At 43.5% G+C, this 15,483-nt stretch overlaps 1 protein-coding gene across 4 annotated transcripts in view; it reads left to right on the top strand.

Moving 5' to 3' along the window:
- Positions 1 to 13,304, top strand: part of LOC135377200 (poly(U)-binding-splicing factor half pint-like) — a 61,712-nt gene extending 48,408 nt beyond the window's left edge. For all 4 annotated transcript variants that reach the window (XM_064609483.1, XM_064609486.1, XM_064609485.1 and 1 more), the window contains 3 exons: positions 839 to 1,224; positions 6,981 to 7,170; positions 13,126 to 13,304. In XM_064609483.1, coding sequence (XP_064465553.1) covers positions 839 to 1,224; positions 6,981 to 7,170; positions 13,126 to 13,235 — 686 coding nt within the window. In that variant the 3' untranslated portion in view covers positions 13,236 to 13,304. The remainder of the gene's footprint in view (positions 1 to 838; positions 1,225 to 6,980; positions 7,171 to 13,125) is intronic.
- The last annotated feature ends 2,179 nt before the right edge of the window (positions 13,305 to 15,483 follow it).

Genomic DNA, 15,483 nt, shown 5'->3' with positions numbered 1-15,483 from the left:
ATAACAGGACTCGAACCCATACCTCTCTGAATTCCAGTCAGGTGTACTACCAATTACACCATGCCGACATCGCGCCTCTACTAACTTGAAAGGGCCTTGTTCAGAAGACACGCACAGCCATTCACTCAGCACATCTGACCGGAAGTCAGAGAGGTGTGGGCACGAGTCCTGCTACGGGCACTTTGCTGACTCTTGCCAACTGCTTTACTTTCTACCACAAGTTGCACTAACCTCGTTTGTTACGCACCTCTCGACTTTGCCTAACGGACACATGCGGCCGTTACAACGCGACGTGCACTGGTCTGATCTGATCCATGCATTCCACTTAAAGTTTAAACATACTCTGAAAATACCCGCTTCAAAGGCACCTCAATCAACAGTGCAAGACAAAATGCACCAACAACCCTGGACATGGTAATCCAGAAGATGTGGGTTCGAGTCCTACAGCTGGCTAACCTTTTCAGTGACTTTCGCTTACCACGCTTACCACACAGCACGATAGCGAGCTACTTGGACAAGTTACTCGATCCGATGGGCACGGCGCATCTGTTGCTTGCTTCCACGCCATATTGCACCCATTTCACACCCCAAAACACAGTGTATTCTCTTCCTTGGTGGTGTAATAAGGGAGTAGAGCAGCTGATACACCCCAATTACACCTAAAAAGGAGTTTAATTTTTTAGAGTGTGGCTGCTTTGTAAAAAAAAGTTTGTCCTACTATGCATATGGCCCTCGTATATGAATGCACACAATCGCAGAGTAACTAAGCCTCCTGTCACTTGAATTTTGGTGTACATGCACACTATTCATGCAGACCCAACAACAACACTGTTTTCAGGCGTGACTCCAGTTCCTCCGGCTTCTGTCATCCCCCCTCCGGGCATTGTGAGCACCCTCCCTCTGGCCACAGTGGCTGCAACAGTGTCAGCTTCGAAACCAGAACTCCGCATGGCTCTCAGTGGCCTTAGCCAGGGCATCAGTCAAAGCCTGACGCAGGGAGGAGTTGGTCAGGCAGCTCTTAGCCAGGCCACAGTGGCTGTGAGCCAAGCCGTGACCCAAGCTTCTCAACCGGCCAGTCAACCAGCAGCCATGGAGGAAGATGACCTGGCAAAGAAAATAGCGGAAGAGCAGGAGCCGCAGACATTGCAGCAGCAAGAGAACATGATGATTAAGGGATCGAATGCTCGTCATATGCTGATGCGGAAGCTCATGCGGCGCACTGAGGTAAGTTCTTGTGGTGAGAAAGGGTTCACGATTTCTTTTCTTCCTCAGAGAGGCCGAGATAAACACCACTAGTGGATACGTTAGCTGAGAAGGAATAAACTGAAACATAGCCTCACACAAAAAGCTTGTCTGATTTGTAGTAAAGGCAATGCAGCAGTTTGAATTAGTGAGTTCTGGTTCTGGGTTGTAGTCCTGGGTTCTGTATATTGGGAAAAATTCTCTATACATATATAGAAAAGTGAGAGCTCATTTAAAGTGACAGTCTCCTCCAGAACAGGGCATATGAAACAAGTACCACAATGTTTGTCATCTTTCTCGTGTTCATCTCTTTGTTCATCTCTTGTTCATCTCTTGTTCATCTCTTTGTTCATCTCTTGTTCATCTCTTTGTTCATCTCTTTGTTCATCTCTTTGTTCATCTTTCAGTCATCGTGTTGTGCCTTCCTCTATATGTGTCTCTGTCTTTTTGCTGCATAATATCTACTATGTCACATTACCAACTACCCCAACTATCAACAGTGCTTCGACAGCCTGTTTGGTCAATTTTCTCTCCTGAAAAGTGCATAGATATCAAATAAGCGAGTTTTATAGTTTAGCATTTCCCTCTGCTTCTGGGGGCACCTACAGCAGCAAAAACATCACTGTGACGTACATTTGTATGCCAGTCATAGGGTAGCGCACAGTCGACTGATTCTGCAGACAATTGTCCCCAGGGTCGTGTGCTTTGTGCCTTCCTGATTACTACAGCTCAGGCTGCTCACCTTTGTCAAAGGCCTGCCATTATTCGTAGGTCTACAGTATGACGTTTCCTCGTTTTTGCAAAGAGTGAATCCTGCCATACTCTCAACATCCGCTCTTGCAGTGTATTTCATAAAAATGCACAAAAGCCATGTATCGGGGTCAGTGATCAGCGAGGACTAAAATGACACCGTAGTTTCATAAGCGATGGGGATGAAGGTGACCATCCCTTTAATACTGCATATATATGAAAGAGTATTGCATGATGAATCTGCCAATATTATGCTTTGAAATGCTCTTGACAATCTCAGTCCGAACGTAGTCTGCTGCACTTCGTTTGATGCAGTCAGGCAGAAACAGTGAATTAAAAATGTACCTTGATTGCATGTGCAATTTTAGAATTGCAAAGCAATTGACAGTAAATAGGGCACTGCTCTGGCGCACTCATCTGCTTCCGTGGCAGATATGGGTTGTGCTATAAGAGATTACGATTATTTTTTAGCGCATTCTGTGTTTATCTTGGTCTCACTCATTTCCTAACATTTAACTAATTCAGGTAAAACTGCTGTTTTAGTTCCACATGTTTGTACATTGCATTCTGTAGCAGAAATGGGTCATTGCAGCTCAAGCATCGTGATCACTTCGCTTGACCAGCACCAATTTCAGAGAAAAAAGTACTTATAATGTTTCCATCTATGTGAACATGCCTCTTAGAACAGCTTGAAAGGCAGCTCTAAACTCTAGCGCTGGACTGCAAATAACCGCAAACAAAATTTTGATTATCAATATTGATATCCGAAACAAGATATTGATAAGTATCGATTTAAGTATCGATAATGTATCTATATCATGTCAATATCTTATTGGGATGTGAATATTCGTGAGGGAAATATTGATATATCGAGAATTATTTGATGAAGTGTGACCTTCTAGTATTGAGGAAACTCTTTCGAGGTTTATGGCTACTATAACCATAATTTCACACGTATTAGTCGCAGCTTATGCACAGTTTGTTTTCTCGTTTTTTTCACGGGCGGCTTATCTGACTATTTTTCCCTGGTATTTTCACCATACACCGGTTTTAACAAAAGGGCTGACAGTGTCTCATGTTTTCCGGAACAACACCGCCCTGCCAATGCACGAACAATGCATAACAGGGGTGCTTCCACATTCGAGCAGACTGACCTTCCTGGTGCATTCCTCCATGCAGCTTTAACGAAAGGGGTGACAGTGATTCATGTCTTCTGGAAGTGATTGGAAGTGATCTGGATCAGTGATCGATGTCGGAGCCGCCCAAGTGGTTCTGTGGGTGGATGCATCCTGCAATCGCATCTTGACGCAAGTTATTGACGGACGCTGCACATATCGCATCTTTGAAAACGCTCTTTCAGCGTCGCAGCTCCCATTTGGTACGCACAAAATGGTACGGGCAGCCTCTGACAAGTGCGGGTAACATTGTCTCGCATCTTCCCAAAAGGCAGTGAGCAACAGATCGTGGTTCTGAGATGCATCCTCCAAAAGATACTGTTTCAGTTCACCGTAAACAGAAGTATGGTCATCCACAACAAGGTCAAACAGATCACGATAATAATCTACCTGCTGTGGTGCCAGCGATTTCTTGAACGGATCAAGGACAGATCCCAGTTGTAGGAAATGCATCTGGTCGAAACTATACTACTGGGTACTATACTAAACTATATAAACTATAAACTATATATAAACTATACTACTCGGTCAGTACTATGCCACTTTTCACAGAGTGTACCACAGAACTCCTCATGACACCCTTTTGCATCTTCCCTGTCTGCCCTTGGAAGCATTGCCAAGGCAGTGCTTGCTGTGTCACTCCTCTGATTTATTAGATCAGAAATTATTTGCGGCAACTTGACACAAACAAGATGCTCGTAATGGGGCACTAAAATCTTTCCGCTCTCGAGCTCGGTTTGAATCTGCATTAACTGTTGAAGTGCATCCCGCATAAGTACAGCCTTTGCAAAAACCATTCCTTTGCTGCGGGAACAGGACAGGTTGCGCTCCTTGTTTTCGTAACCCTGAAGTCAGCTTTGGGGGTCGTAAACCTTATCTCTTTAACCTTAACCTTATTCTTTCGTTTTATCGAGGCGGTGGCTAAGAAGTATTTTGTTGTAGTGGGAGTTAAAATACGTTGGTCTCTATGGTCCTCTGCCGGAGAACCCAAATTATTTCGCTCTATCACGAATTTCGTTAGATGGCGTTTCATTGTAACGAGTTTTGACTGTACATATCTAATGCGTTCTCTGGATATGCCTAAGGTCTCCGTAATTATTTTAGCCAAGGTTCACCGACCTGCCAAAATGAGGTAATGGACACGATCAACAATTTGGATGTTGACACTGTTGGGGGGTCTCCCTGATCTTCCAGCGTCTTCAGTCTCAAAAGTCTCACGCCCCATGGAATATTTATTTGTCACTGCGACATGTTCTCTAAGTGTAGTGTGTACACACTGTGTGGTTTGTCCTATGAAAACTTTACATTTCTTACTTTGTTACAAAAATTCCCCTTTCAGTAAAAAAGTTTACACAGCAAAACCACACAGTGTGTAAGCACTGACTTAGAGAACATGCTGCAGCGACAAATAAATATTTTGCAATCCAGGAACATCTGAGAAACTGCACCGGATGTAACCCCCTATTCCAAAATACTGCAATTCTCTCAAGTGGAAGGAACAAAGCAAGGTGTCTGTGGAGTACACAGATAACTAACCAATAGGGGCAGGACATGTTTTCTGGAGTTTCTGCCACTAAGTATAAGTACAAGTAACAATAAAGGCCACCTTGGTTGAAGTTCAGTGCTTGTGCCGTCGTGTCTGTCTTATGTCGTCCTATTTGCACCCAGCACTGGGAGTTTTTAGTTTTAGTGATTCTAAGTAACATACCAACCAGCCCAATTTTTCACATTGTTTCAGGCTATTCCATCACATCGCTCTTTCTTTAATCACCTTTAACAGTGATTTGCCAGTACAACAAATGTTCGTTACAGTGAAGTACCGTAATTTCACGCGTATAAGCTGCGGGCAATACGATGAGACTGATTTGGGCGACAATGGAGATCATAGAGAAAGCCATAAGCCCTGTGGTCCATGCTCTGAGATTGGCATGGTATACAACAAAGGAGGTCATTTCTAGTGCTCCACCAACATCGGATTGTACCCCTGCTGTGTGGTTTTCATGGATCGACGGGTTAGTGGCCCTCCAGAAGACATGGGTCACTATCACCACTTTTGTTAAAGCTGCTTGGGGGAAGGCATCACAAGAAGGTCAGTCTACTCGAATGTGGACACGCCCTGTTACGCATTGTTCGTGCGTTGGCAGAGCGGTGCTGTTCCAGAGACACTGTCGGCCTGTTTCCTTAAAACCGGTGTATAGGGAAAGTTCCAGAGAAAAATAGTCATCAAATAAGCCGCACTGGTGGATAAGCCGCAGAGCGCCCGTGAGAAAAAAAAGCCTCGTATAAGCCGTGGCTAATACGCGTGAAATTACAGTAACTAGTAATGGTGGGAACATTTGATATACGAGCAAAAATTCGATTAAAGCAGAAATGCCACAGTGAACTGTGACAGGAGCTTTGCAATTGTGCAGAAATACTGCAGGAGACTTCAAACAAGTGCTCTGCAGTCAAGCAAACAAACATCAGTATCTAGTACATTAGCGTGCTTTTTATTTATGCGTACTAAAAAAGGAAATTGAGAAAGACGATAGCTGTGTTTGCCGTACATGGTACCTGTGATTATAGAGACAAACACAAGATTTTAACAGAAAGTAATAAGTTAATACTCATCTTTAACTTGTAGTATGTAGCTAGTTACTGTAGCAGGTAACTAATTATTGTTAAAACTTACTTTCTGAAGGACAGTAGTTATTGTAACCAAGTTACTTCCCAAGACTGCGTTCGAGCAATACATCTGAATCCTCCGTTTGGAGATGGTCTGGGCGTGAAGTGATACACAGCCAACCCTCGATTTATGAACACCAACTGTTCCCACCAAAAATGCTCATAAATCGAGGTGTGCAGGAAAGAAAGGGCCCGAGGAGCGCTATAAATGATACAACTTTACAGAGACATTTATTTTCAGAAATACTGGATTATAGTGCTTTGCACATTACCTTTTGTTTTTGTCTAAAGGTGTCAAGTGCCGCACACTTCACTTCGTCGTTCTTCTCGAAATACAATATAGCAGCTTCAGTGTGCTTCAGCTTCAGATCCCAAGCGGATCTACTGGCAAGCACAGTAGCACTTTTACACTTACTTTGCTAACTATCATCATATTTTTCACCCCAGCGGTACGGGCCGAGCGCTTCCCCTTTGCTACTCCAGACATGTTCATTTCGGAGTCGGAACACAAAATGACAGCTGTCATGCTCCAAATTCCATCTTTTTCTGACCTTTTGGTGACCACGTGTAATCTGTTCATAAATCGAGGTCAAAAAGACTTGGCTTTTTCAAAATCGTACCCACAAAACGTGTTCACTGTTCGAAAATCGAGGATTCATAAAACGAGGTGAAAATACATGGCCATTATTTTGTTGCGCAATGTACCATTCATAAAACCGAGGAATTCATAAATCGCCGGCTGCCTGTAGCGTAAATTTTTTTAGCTATAGTCCCCGTTTGGGTTCTTCGTGCAAGTAAAGCTGTGCTTGATACACACTCTGTCCACTGCACCTACTTTTCATTCTGACACAGTCTGCTGAATATCCTGTGAAGCTACAGGGGAAAAAAAGTACATAATTACATGTCGTGTATATTCACATCAACAGCAACATTAGGTATTTTTCGCTCATAAATTTGCAGTGGTGAAGCCACGTGACCCGGATGCTACAGCTGGAATGCCCCAAATATAAACTGGAAGTAATTTCAGAACATAAAACCAGCTAATCATTAATCAAATTTTCAGCACGCTTGCTTTTGTTGACCCATTATTATTAATAAAATTTAAATGACAGTGACATTAAAGTTATGAGCAGATATATTTTCCTTCAGTCTAGCGTAGTTGTGCTGCGCAACATGGTTGGCGTTGAAGACCTGGATGATGAGCTGGAACTGGAGGTGACGGATGAGTGCGGACGATTCGGAACCGTCAAGCGAGTCATTATCTACCAGGAAAGACAATCAGAGGAAGAAAATGCTGAGGTAGTGGTGAAGATCTTTGTCGAGTTTTCACAACCACACGGTAAGAAAAAAAAACTATAGCTCTTTTCTAATGCTTTGTGTCAGAGAATGTTCTATTCTTGAGCAGATACTGCAGTCAATCTCTGCAGTGCGGTGAATAGTGATGTGCTTTTATGTGGGATGTATTTTCTCTAGTTAGACGTGGATTTGAGCACCTGAATAGATATAGGCTATCCGTGCCGCATGGAAAATGGCATTACTTGTGTCATGTTTCAATGCAGTGTCATTCGTGGGGTGCAATTTAGGGGTTGTGACACCCAAGTTGTGCTGGATAAATGTAAAACACAATTGCTTGCACTGATGTGACCCTGCATTCCAAGTTCTGCAACAAAGGGGATTTCAGATGAGGTGGTAAGTGTGCTGACTCACTGATATTTGCATTTGCTGAACTTTGCTGCTTGAAGCATTGACTCTGCCTCAGTCTAGGCGCAGTGACAAGAGCTGCATAGAGTTTTATTCCGATCTAGAGCCTTCTTGCGCGACCTGTCATTTTTATGTGGCTGCTGGCAGATGTGTTGATAAGTGTGATAGCTAGAGTTGCCACCTGTCTGGATTTCACCCAAACACTTTGGAAATTCAAGGCCTGTGTTCAGTGTCTGGGTAAAGGTGTAATCCGGACATAAAATTATCAGAAATTGGTGAAATCTGAGTAAAAACCTTATGACCTGAGGTTTTCGTTTGCACATCATCGCAAAAGATTGAGTGATAGCTAAAATAAACAATCCCAGCTACATTGCTACGTTGAGCTACATGAAGATATTCTGTAGACAACCTCTCCTCTATTAGAACCCTCTATACCCAGCGCTCAGATTTCAAATCTCAAGAATTTGATACAGTCCCTCACAATCTGTTTCATCCATTCCAAGACAGGGCAAAGAATGGGTGTGGCAGGGCCCAACAGTAACAGCTCCCCATAGAACCCATAGTTTTTTATAGTTCACAAATCACTGGACACAATGCAAATGAAATTGACTGGACCCATAGGTGGTGGTGGTGGTGGTGGTGGTGGTGGTGGTGGTGAAAGGGCTCGCCGTTGTCAGCCACATAGACATGGGCAATGTCACAACTGATGCTCTGGGGGAATGTGTGTCCCTTGTGCCTGAAAGCCCCATAAAAATGGGACGTTATGCATTCCATCCGACCAATCAGAGGCTTTCCGACTTGTCTCCTCTTTCAGTGTGTGTCCTGGCTACCATTGGCTTCTACTGGTATTCCACCTGACGCCTAGTTATTTGTTGTCTTGCACACTTGACACTTGCTACCGCTCTATAACCAGCTCCGAAGTTGCAAAACGAACACGCTTTCAAATTCCTAGTAACGAGCGATGTCTTAGAAGTGCGTACTACTTCGTGAGGAGCATCTTATTTTGCTGTGCACAGCGCAACATGCATTGCAGCAAATTGGTAAGCGCGATCATTTTTTTCCTGACTCCAAAGACTAACTTTCAGGTTTGCAAAAAACTGATGCAGGAACTGTGGCAGATGCACGAGGAGCGCCGGATCACAGCGCTCTCGAGCATCCTGTTATCGAACGAAGGCCCATGCTGGTGTCATCGGTTCAATGGGGCACTGTTACATTGCGAGACAACTATGATCATTACGTAGCATGCATTTTTTGCTATTTATTTAGCCTTGAAAGGGATTTTTGGCAGTGATGAATGCTGGAGGAAGACTGTTTTAAAGAGCATTCACATCACACATCCAAAGAAGTCCCTTTGCGCTTCTATGCAATGCTGACATCCTGTCAGTACATTTGCGGTGGCTCTTCGTAGCATATCTTGAGGAATCTTGCGACAGACTGCCTGGATTCTTCCTTTGAGCGCCTGTGCGGTTTCGTCTGCATACCCACAATCATTTATGTACCCCCATAAAAAGAAGTCCAAGGGCGTCATGTCAGGTTACCTTGGAGGCCATGATGCAGGTCCAAATCTTCCTGTCCACTGGTTTGGGAACACCCTGTCAAGAAGTGCTCATGCTTGGGCAGAGCTGTGGGCTGGAGCACCGTTGTGGCGGAACCATGTCCGGGGAAGTTGTGCCATTGAGAGGTTGGCAAAAAAAGTTGTCGACAGAATCCTTGAGAATATTGTTCACCTATCGCTGACTGGTTAACGTTCCGTCAAGAAAAAGGGGCCCGAGGAGTGCTTTGACGTAAATTCCGCACTAAACGTTGACGGACAACTTGTACTGGTGGCGTGAAGCACGAAGCCAATGTGGGTTTGTCTGACTCCAATAATGACCATTGTGCAGGTTGACACATCTCGCAAAAAGTTCGCCTCATCCGTTCAAATAACGTGACTTAGAAAGTCGGGTTCCTCTTCAACCTTCACCAGGACCCAGTTTGCAAAATTCACTCTTTCCTGTTGGTCCCTTGGCTCAAACTGTTGATGGGGGTGGACATGGTAGGGATGAAGTTCGTCCTCTTTCAGCACTTTCCAGACATTCGACATTGGTACTCCAGTCAGTCTGCTCACTTTGCGCACACTAGTATGAGGGTTTGCAATGACAAATGCCAAGATATTTGTATGAGTAGCATCACCCAGTACCGATCCCTTGTGATGATGTGCTTTGACGCTTCCAGTTCTTTTTTAATGACTGGTACTGTCGCACTATTGTTGCCAGGCTTGGTCTTCGTCCTGGATGCCAACTCTGAAATATCCTCACTGCTTTTTCCCTGTCGCCCTCTGTTGCACCCAAGGCTAATACCATATCAGCCATTTCTTCGTTAGAGTACAGCATAGTTTCCAATGTCGAAGAAAAGCCGCAACAGTCACTTAAACTATGCACGCCAGGGCCACAGATGTAAAGTGAAGGCTGCATCGAGAGAGATAATTTTGCCAATCTCCCTTGCCTATTTTGCCCCACATCATAGCTCAAAAACACATATAACCAAAAATAAAAGGTGTCTGTAATACCACCAGTGCTTATCGCTCAGCAGATATATTCCCGTACACGTCGCACCCCTAAAAAAGCTTTTGAAATGGTACCACAGGTATCGATAACCTGTGACTAGTCTTCGTTCCATAACAGGACGCTTGAGAGCGCCGTGATTCGACGCTCCTCGTGCGTCTGCAACGGGTCCTGCGCCGTTTTTTTGCAAACCCGAAAGTTAATCTTTGGAGTCGGGCGAAAAAAGGATCCATAAGAGGTATAAAGTTGCAATCAACGGGTTTCATGTCGTCGTATTGCCCGATACAACTTTTCTCACTTACTCATTGACATTTTGGCTCTAATCCTTATAATTAAAAATGTACTAATTAATGTCACTTAATTACTTACAAAACAAAAATAGTTTGAGTATCCTCACACCACTGGTACCACTATGCAGTCCATCTTTTTGTCGTGTGATGAACCTTTTTTTTTTTTTAAAGCTTTGGCTCATTTTTCGTGAAACGCCATGTATATATCTCCTACTGCATACAGATGCAGAATAGCAGCCAGGACGTCACAATAAATTACGTCCAGACTGAAGGAATTGTCCGTTGGAAGAATATCATCTTCACAAATATCACAAGTGGGGGTGTTCTGGTACCCGTGGAATGCAGCAATCCGAAAGCTGCAAGTATTGGCACATAGACATTACAAACATCACAAGTGCAAGAAATGAATGGCAACCTTTTTATTCATCAGCCTTCCTTTCTATCCTATTGGAGTCCCGAGTCACGTTTCTGAACGGGTCACTATTGCACAATCCCTACGTTTTCTGTCATGTGATACATATATTCAGGGTGTTTATTTTTATTTGCTACAGAATTTTTATTAAAAAACAAGCATAGCAAAATAAACGCTGTTTTTGCAGTTGAGTTCTACAGCCAGGCTGACATCCCCTCGAAGAACGTATGCAACTACAAGATGACTAATTACCTAAAATTAATGAAGTAACTCTTTAATTTTGCAATTTCAAGCAAATGCGAGAGATCAGAATGAGAGACCGTCCTAGTGGAAAGCCATTTAAAGTTTAAAAAATCCTGAAACGCGCACCTGCGTTAAGATATCCATCCTGAAGTTTGATATGCTAATGAGCCGAAACTGAAAAAGCGTGCCTCAGAAGTGCATCACCTTCGCCGACGGACACTTATCTGGGCGTGAAAGCGGTTTATCCGGCCCGCAGGTTGGCACCTATTCCAGTCATCTCCATTGCTCCAAACCACGTGGCCCTCTGACGTGAAATATAAGGGCTGTCCTCCCTGCATTCCAGATTTCGATTTCGGCTCATCTGCATATCAAAATTCCCTTTAGACACCAACATTGTCATAATATGTAAATCCTATGCAGGGTCCCATCTGCTTGTGGCAGTGCCGTGTATTAAAAAGGGAGCCTGACCACTTTTAAGAGATAAAAAAGAGGCTTGACCTGTCAATCAAACTTGACTGCTTTTCATTGGTTGTTGTTTTCTATGGGGTTGCCTTGACACCAAAATTTCCCCAACATGCAACTCTAATTGAAAATAGACCAAAAGTCAGGGGACATGTTACTTTATAGAACGAAGAAAACATACTTACTGGCTTGCATAACAATTACAAAACAACCAAAGTTGTGAACGTTTCGACGCCTATGCGGGTGTCATCATCAGCATGGGGAATGAAGCACAATCTAAAATGGGAATCCTTTGAAACCTTTATAACAAACTGCTAAGGGCCCCACGTAACTGTTATAAAGCATTTATCTCACCATGCATATGCCACGATTCTAGGAATTTACTCACCCCCCATCTGTGTTCAAAAACCAAGATTGTTACATTGTTGAAATTGAGAGTGACTGGTTTTTAACACATGATCAACCAATTCAGTGTGGTCATTAGTAGTCAATGGATTTGTTATCTGAGCTTTGCTCTTTCATTCGTGTGGCCGCCTTCCTTCCAGTTTCCCCAATATAGCACATTCCTGGCATTCAACAACACCTGTTTGTATACAACACCTGTTTGGTCCATATGGGGCACAGAGCCCTTGGGATGCCATAGTATATTTTGTTACGTTTGCTGTGGCCTGAAGGTGGTGGCAATACCAAGCGGCCTTAAAATCCTACATAGAGATTCAGATAAGCCGCGAACATAAGGAACGCATACTGTATTGTCGGGAGAAGGTCGTCCTGGACACCGTTTGCTTGATGAAACGCTCGGGGTAATGATCCTCAGACAATATATTGGTAGCTAGAAGCTGTTCTAATAGTTTTGCTTGATATGTACGAGGTACGCGCTAGAACGATTAAAAAGAGACCTCATGGCAGCTTGTTTATGTTGAGGCGCATGATCCAAATAAGAATCCAAAACTGAACCATTGTCACAGGGCTTGCGGTAGACACTGGTATTAATTGTACCTGAGTTGTTGCGTGTCACTAAAATATCAAGAAAGGGAAGCTGGAAATTCGTCTCCTCTACGGTAAACTCTATGGTAACCTCTATGGTATGTTGAGATGGATGCTGTTGAGGGATGAGTGAAATGAAGTGACATCACCATGTTTCCAAATAACAAAACTGTCAGCTACATAACAGTTGTAAAATTTAACATCAACATTGTTAGAGCTAAGGACCTGTTCTTCAATGTACTCAATGACCAAATTAGCGGTCGAGACAGGGCTCCCCATCTGTCAGCCTTCGACCTGTTTATATACCTCATCGTCAAATTTGCAATGTTTCGTGACAAACAGTTTTAATTTTAAACTACTTTATTTTTGTATTCTGCTAGCGTTACCCATTTCAATCCAATCCCATTCAGTTTCCCCAGCATGGTGCCATCCAGTAAATAGGGGCAAAATATAACCCTAGATAGCTTGTAATAATACCAAAGTGTATGGTAGTTAAATTTAGTAGGCTGGGGGATACTTATTGAAGATAAATAGTAAAGCAAGTTTTACCATGTTTAACCCTGAAATAGCCTTTAAAACTGAAAAGGCTTTACAGTTGTACAGTATTCGACAGAAGGGGTAATGGCCTATTAACATGCTCTATGCTTTACTTTCAGAGTCTGCAAGTGCACGTGATGCCCTGAATGGACGATTTTTTGGAGGGCGGCTGGTGAAAGCTGAGCTATATGACCAGACACTTTATGAAGCGAATGACTTGTCAGGGTGAACACTGTTACGAAGTCATGTAAATAGTCTTGTAAATATCCACTTTCAAAATAAAATTATATCAGCTCTCCCTGAGCCTTACGTGCAATATGTGGCGGGCATCAACTACTGTGGTATTACTGTAATTTGTGCATGTATGTATGTTGACACAAGCCGCACCTTAAAACTACAGCTGGTGTGCTGGAGAAGCTGGAAGACAAGAATGTGTGTTCAAATTACGATACCTTTGTTGCAATAAGAGCAGGGTTTGCTTACAAAGAAGCCGGCTGAGCCCTGATCTCAATCCATGCCCGTCTATGCCGTTAACCCGTCCCCTTAACACGTGCGGTACCTGCCATCTACTGACTGCACAGAAAATGTCCACATCACTCTTCCCTCAAGTCGTACTATGTCGTCTTGGGTGGGGTGGGGGCGCCTTGAGAAGATAAGCCTGAACTTCGTCATCGTGGCCAGTGCCATGGCAATGTGTTGCAACCTGGCTGCTTGGACCTATGAACGTGGCCCCGACAGTGCAGTGAATTTTGGTACGCAGTAGGTCGGGCACAAAAGTCATTTCTCCTCCTGTGAGATTGGGGGGTGGCTGGGGAGCCGCAGGCGAGATTGGGAGGTCCAATGAGTACGGGAGACCCAGGACACTGGTCTTTCTGTGATGACAGTCCATGTAGTCACCGACCGATAGGTTGGTCCGCTCGGAGCCTAGGGTCACGTGGATCAAGTGCTAGCTCCTGAGGACCGTTCACTAGGGGAGGCATAGTATTTGTGAGAAAAAGAAGGGGGGTACGGTGAGAAGGGAACTCCAAGCCATGCCTGCCTGAAAAAGCACTCTCATGAAACTGTAGTGGACAACTGCGAAACAGAAATCACACTAATGCCAACTAGGCACGCACTTTGCACTAGGTCCTAGTGACTGAAATAGTGGCTGGTACATGCGCCACATGCAGGGGCGCAAGCTCTATAGCGACTGAAAGGTCTGAGAAAGGGGTCCATATCCTGGAGAGGAGCAGGCTGAAGACCTGTATCATCTCTGTCAAGGTCTCAAAGCTGATAAGTATGGCCCTGGACTTTATGCAATATGTGGCACAAGACATCTAATTCACAAACTATGCAGAAATATTATTGTGCTGGGAATGTTGCTCCGTAAGCTTTTGCATACCTTGGAACAGTATAAATACCAAAATCTTACAAATTCTCTAGAAAAAAAAATTCTACAAATGAAAATGCACATTGTTTTTGGCAGTTGACATGTATGTTCATATTCAGGCATTCCATGTTTGTTCTTGCACTATGCTACCCTGAGGCACGTGCAACATGTCGCCACACTGCGCAGACAAACCTTACGTGTAACATCACAGTACCATTATACCACAGCCATACTCAGGTTTTAAACAGTGCACGCACACATATTTATGCATTTTTACATGGAACGACTGACAACCTCCTGTTTTGCCAGTTAAGAAACCCATGTACTGCGAAAATGTGTGCTATCTACGCCATGTGCAGACAGCTGTTCGTTTTGCTGTTCGTTGGCTTCGACCACGGCGCTCACAGACTGCGATACTTTGATGTTCCTGTGTTTCTCAAGCACAACTTGAACTCGCTGTCTACTTGTCGCGAGTTCTTTTTGCAGAAGTTGGTTATGGGTGCTAGTGGTGCTTGCCAAATCCACTGATTGCGTAGCACAAAGATTGTAGCTTAGATGTTTAGTTGGTTTAGTGGTAACATTGGTTTTGGGCCGATGGGCCCTTTTGAAATAACGTGATCATTGGCAAAACAATGGGAGAGGCGAACTAAAAAAAAAAAAAAGGTTCAAATGCAACCGAAATGTGATGTCTTACGCAATCAAATCACGCCGAAATATACAACCGTCATATTATATCACAATCAGAAAGAAATATGCAAATATATGATACCCAAAACATTGAAAAATTGTGTCATTGTGATTGGTAATGTTTTGGAAAATGTTAGGAGATCCGCTGGAATGCATTAAAAAATACACAGGTTGGATACGTATAAGGAACCCCTATATGTAGGACTTTGCATTATATAATTTCATTTTATTTGTACATACACCTTTGCTTATTTTTTGATTCGATCTACTTACGTTACGTGATTTAAAACTTGATACCGGAAGTCGTGTACCGCTCTCCTATCAATCATTTCTGTGAATTGGAGTGCGCTATGTAAAACCACGCTTACAGCAAAAAAAAAAATCAGTTCATCATTTCGTTCTTTTTTCAGTATTTCAGTAG

The sequence above is a fragment of the Ornithodoros turicata genome, chromosome 1 (genome assembly GCF_037126465.1).
Source record: "Ornithodoros turicata isolate Travis chromosome 1, ASM3712646v1, whole genome shotgun sequence".
In the NCBI taxonomy this organism is placed as follows: domain Eukaryota; kingdom Metazoa; phylum Arthropoda; class Arachnida; order Ixodida; family Argasidae; genus Ornithodoros; species Ornithodoros turicata.
This window is presented reverse-complemented; position numbering and strand designations above follow the sequence as displayed.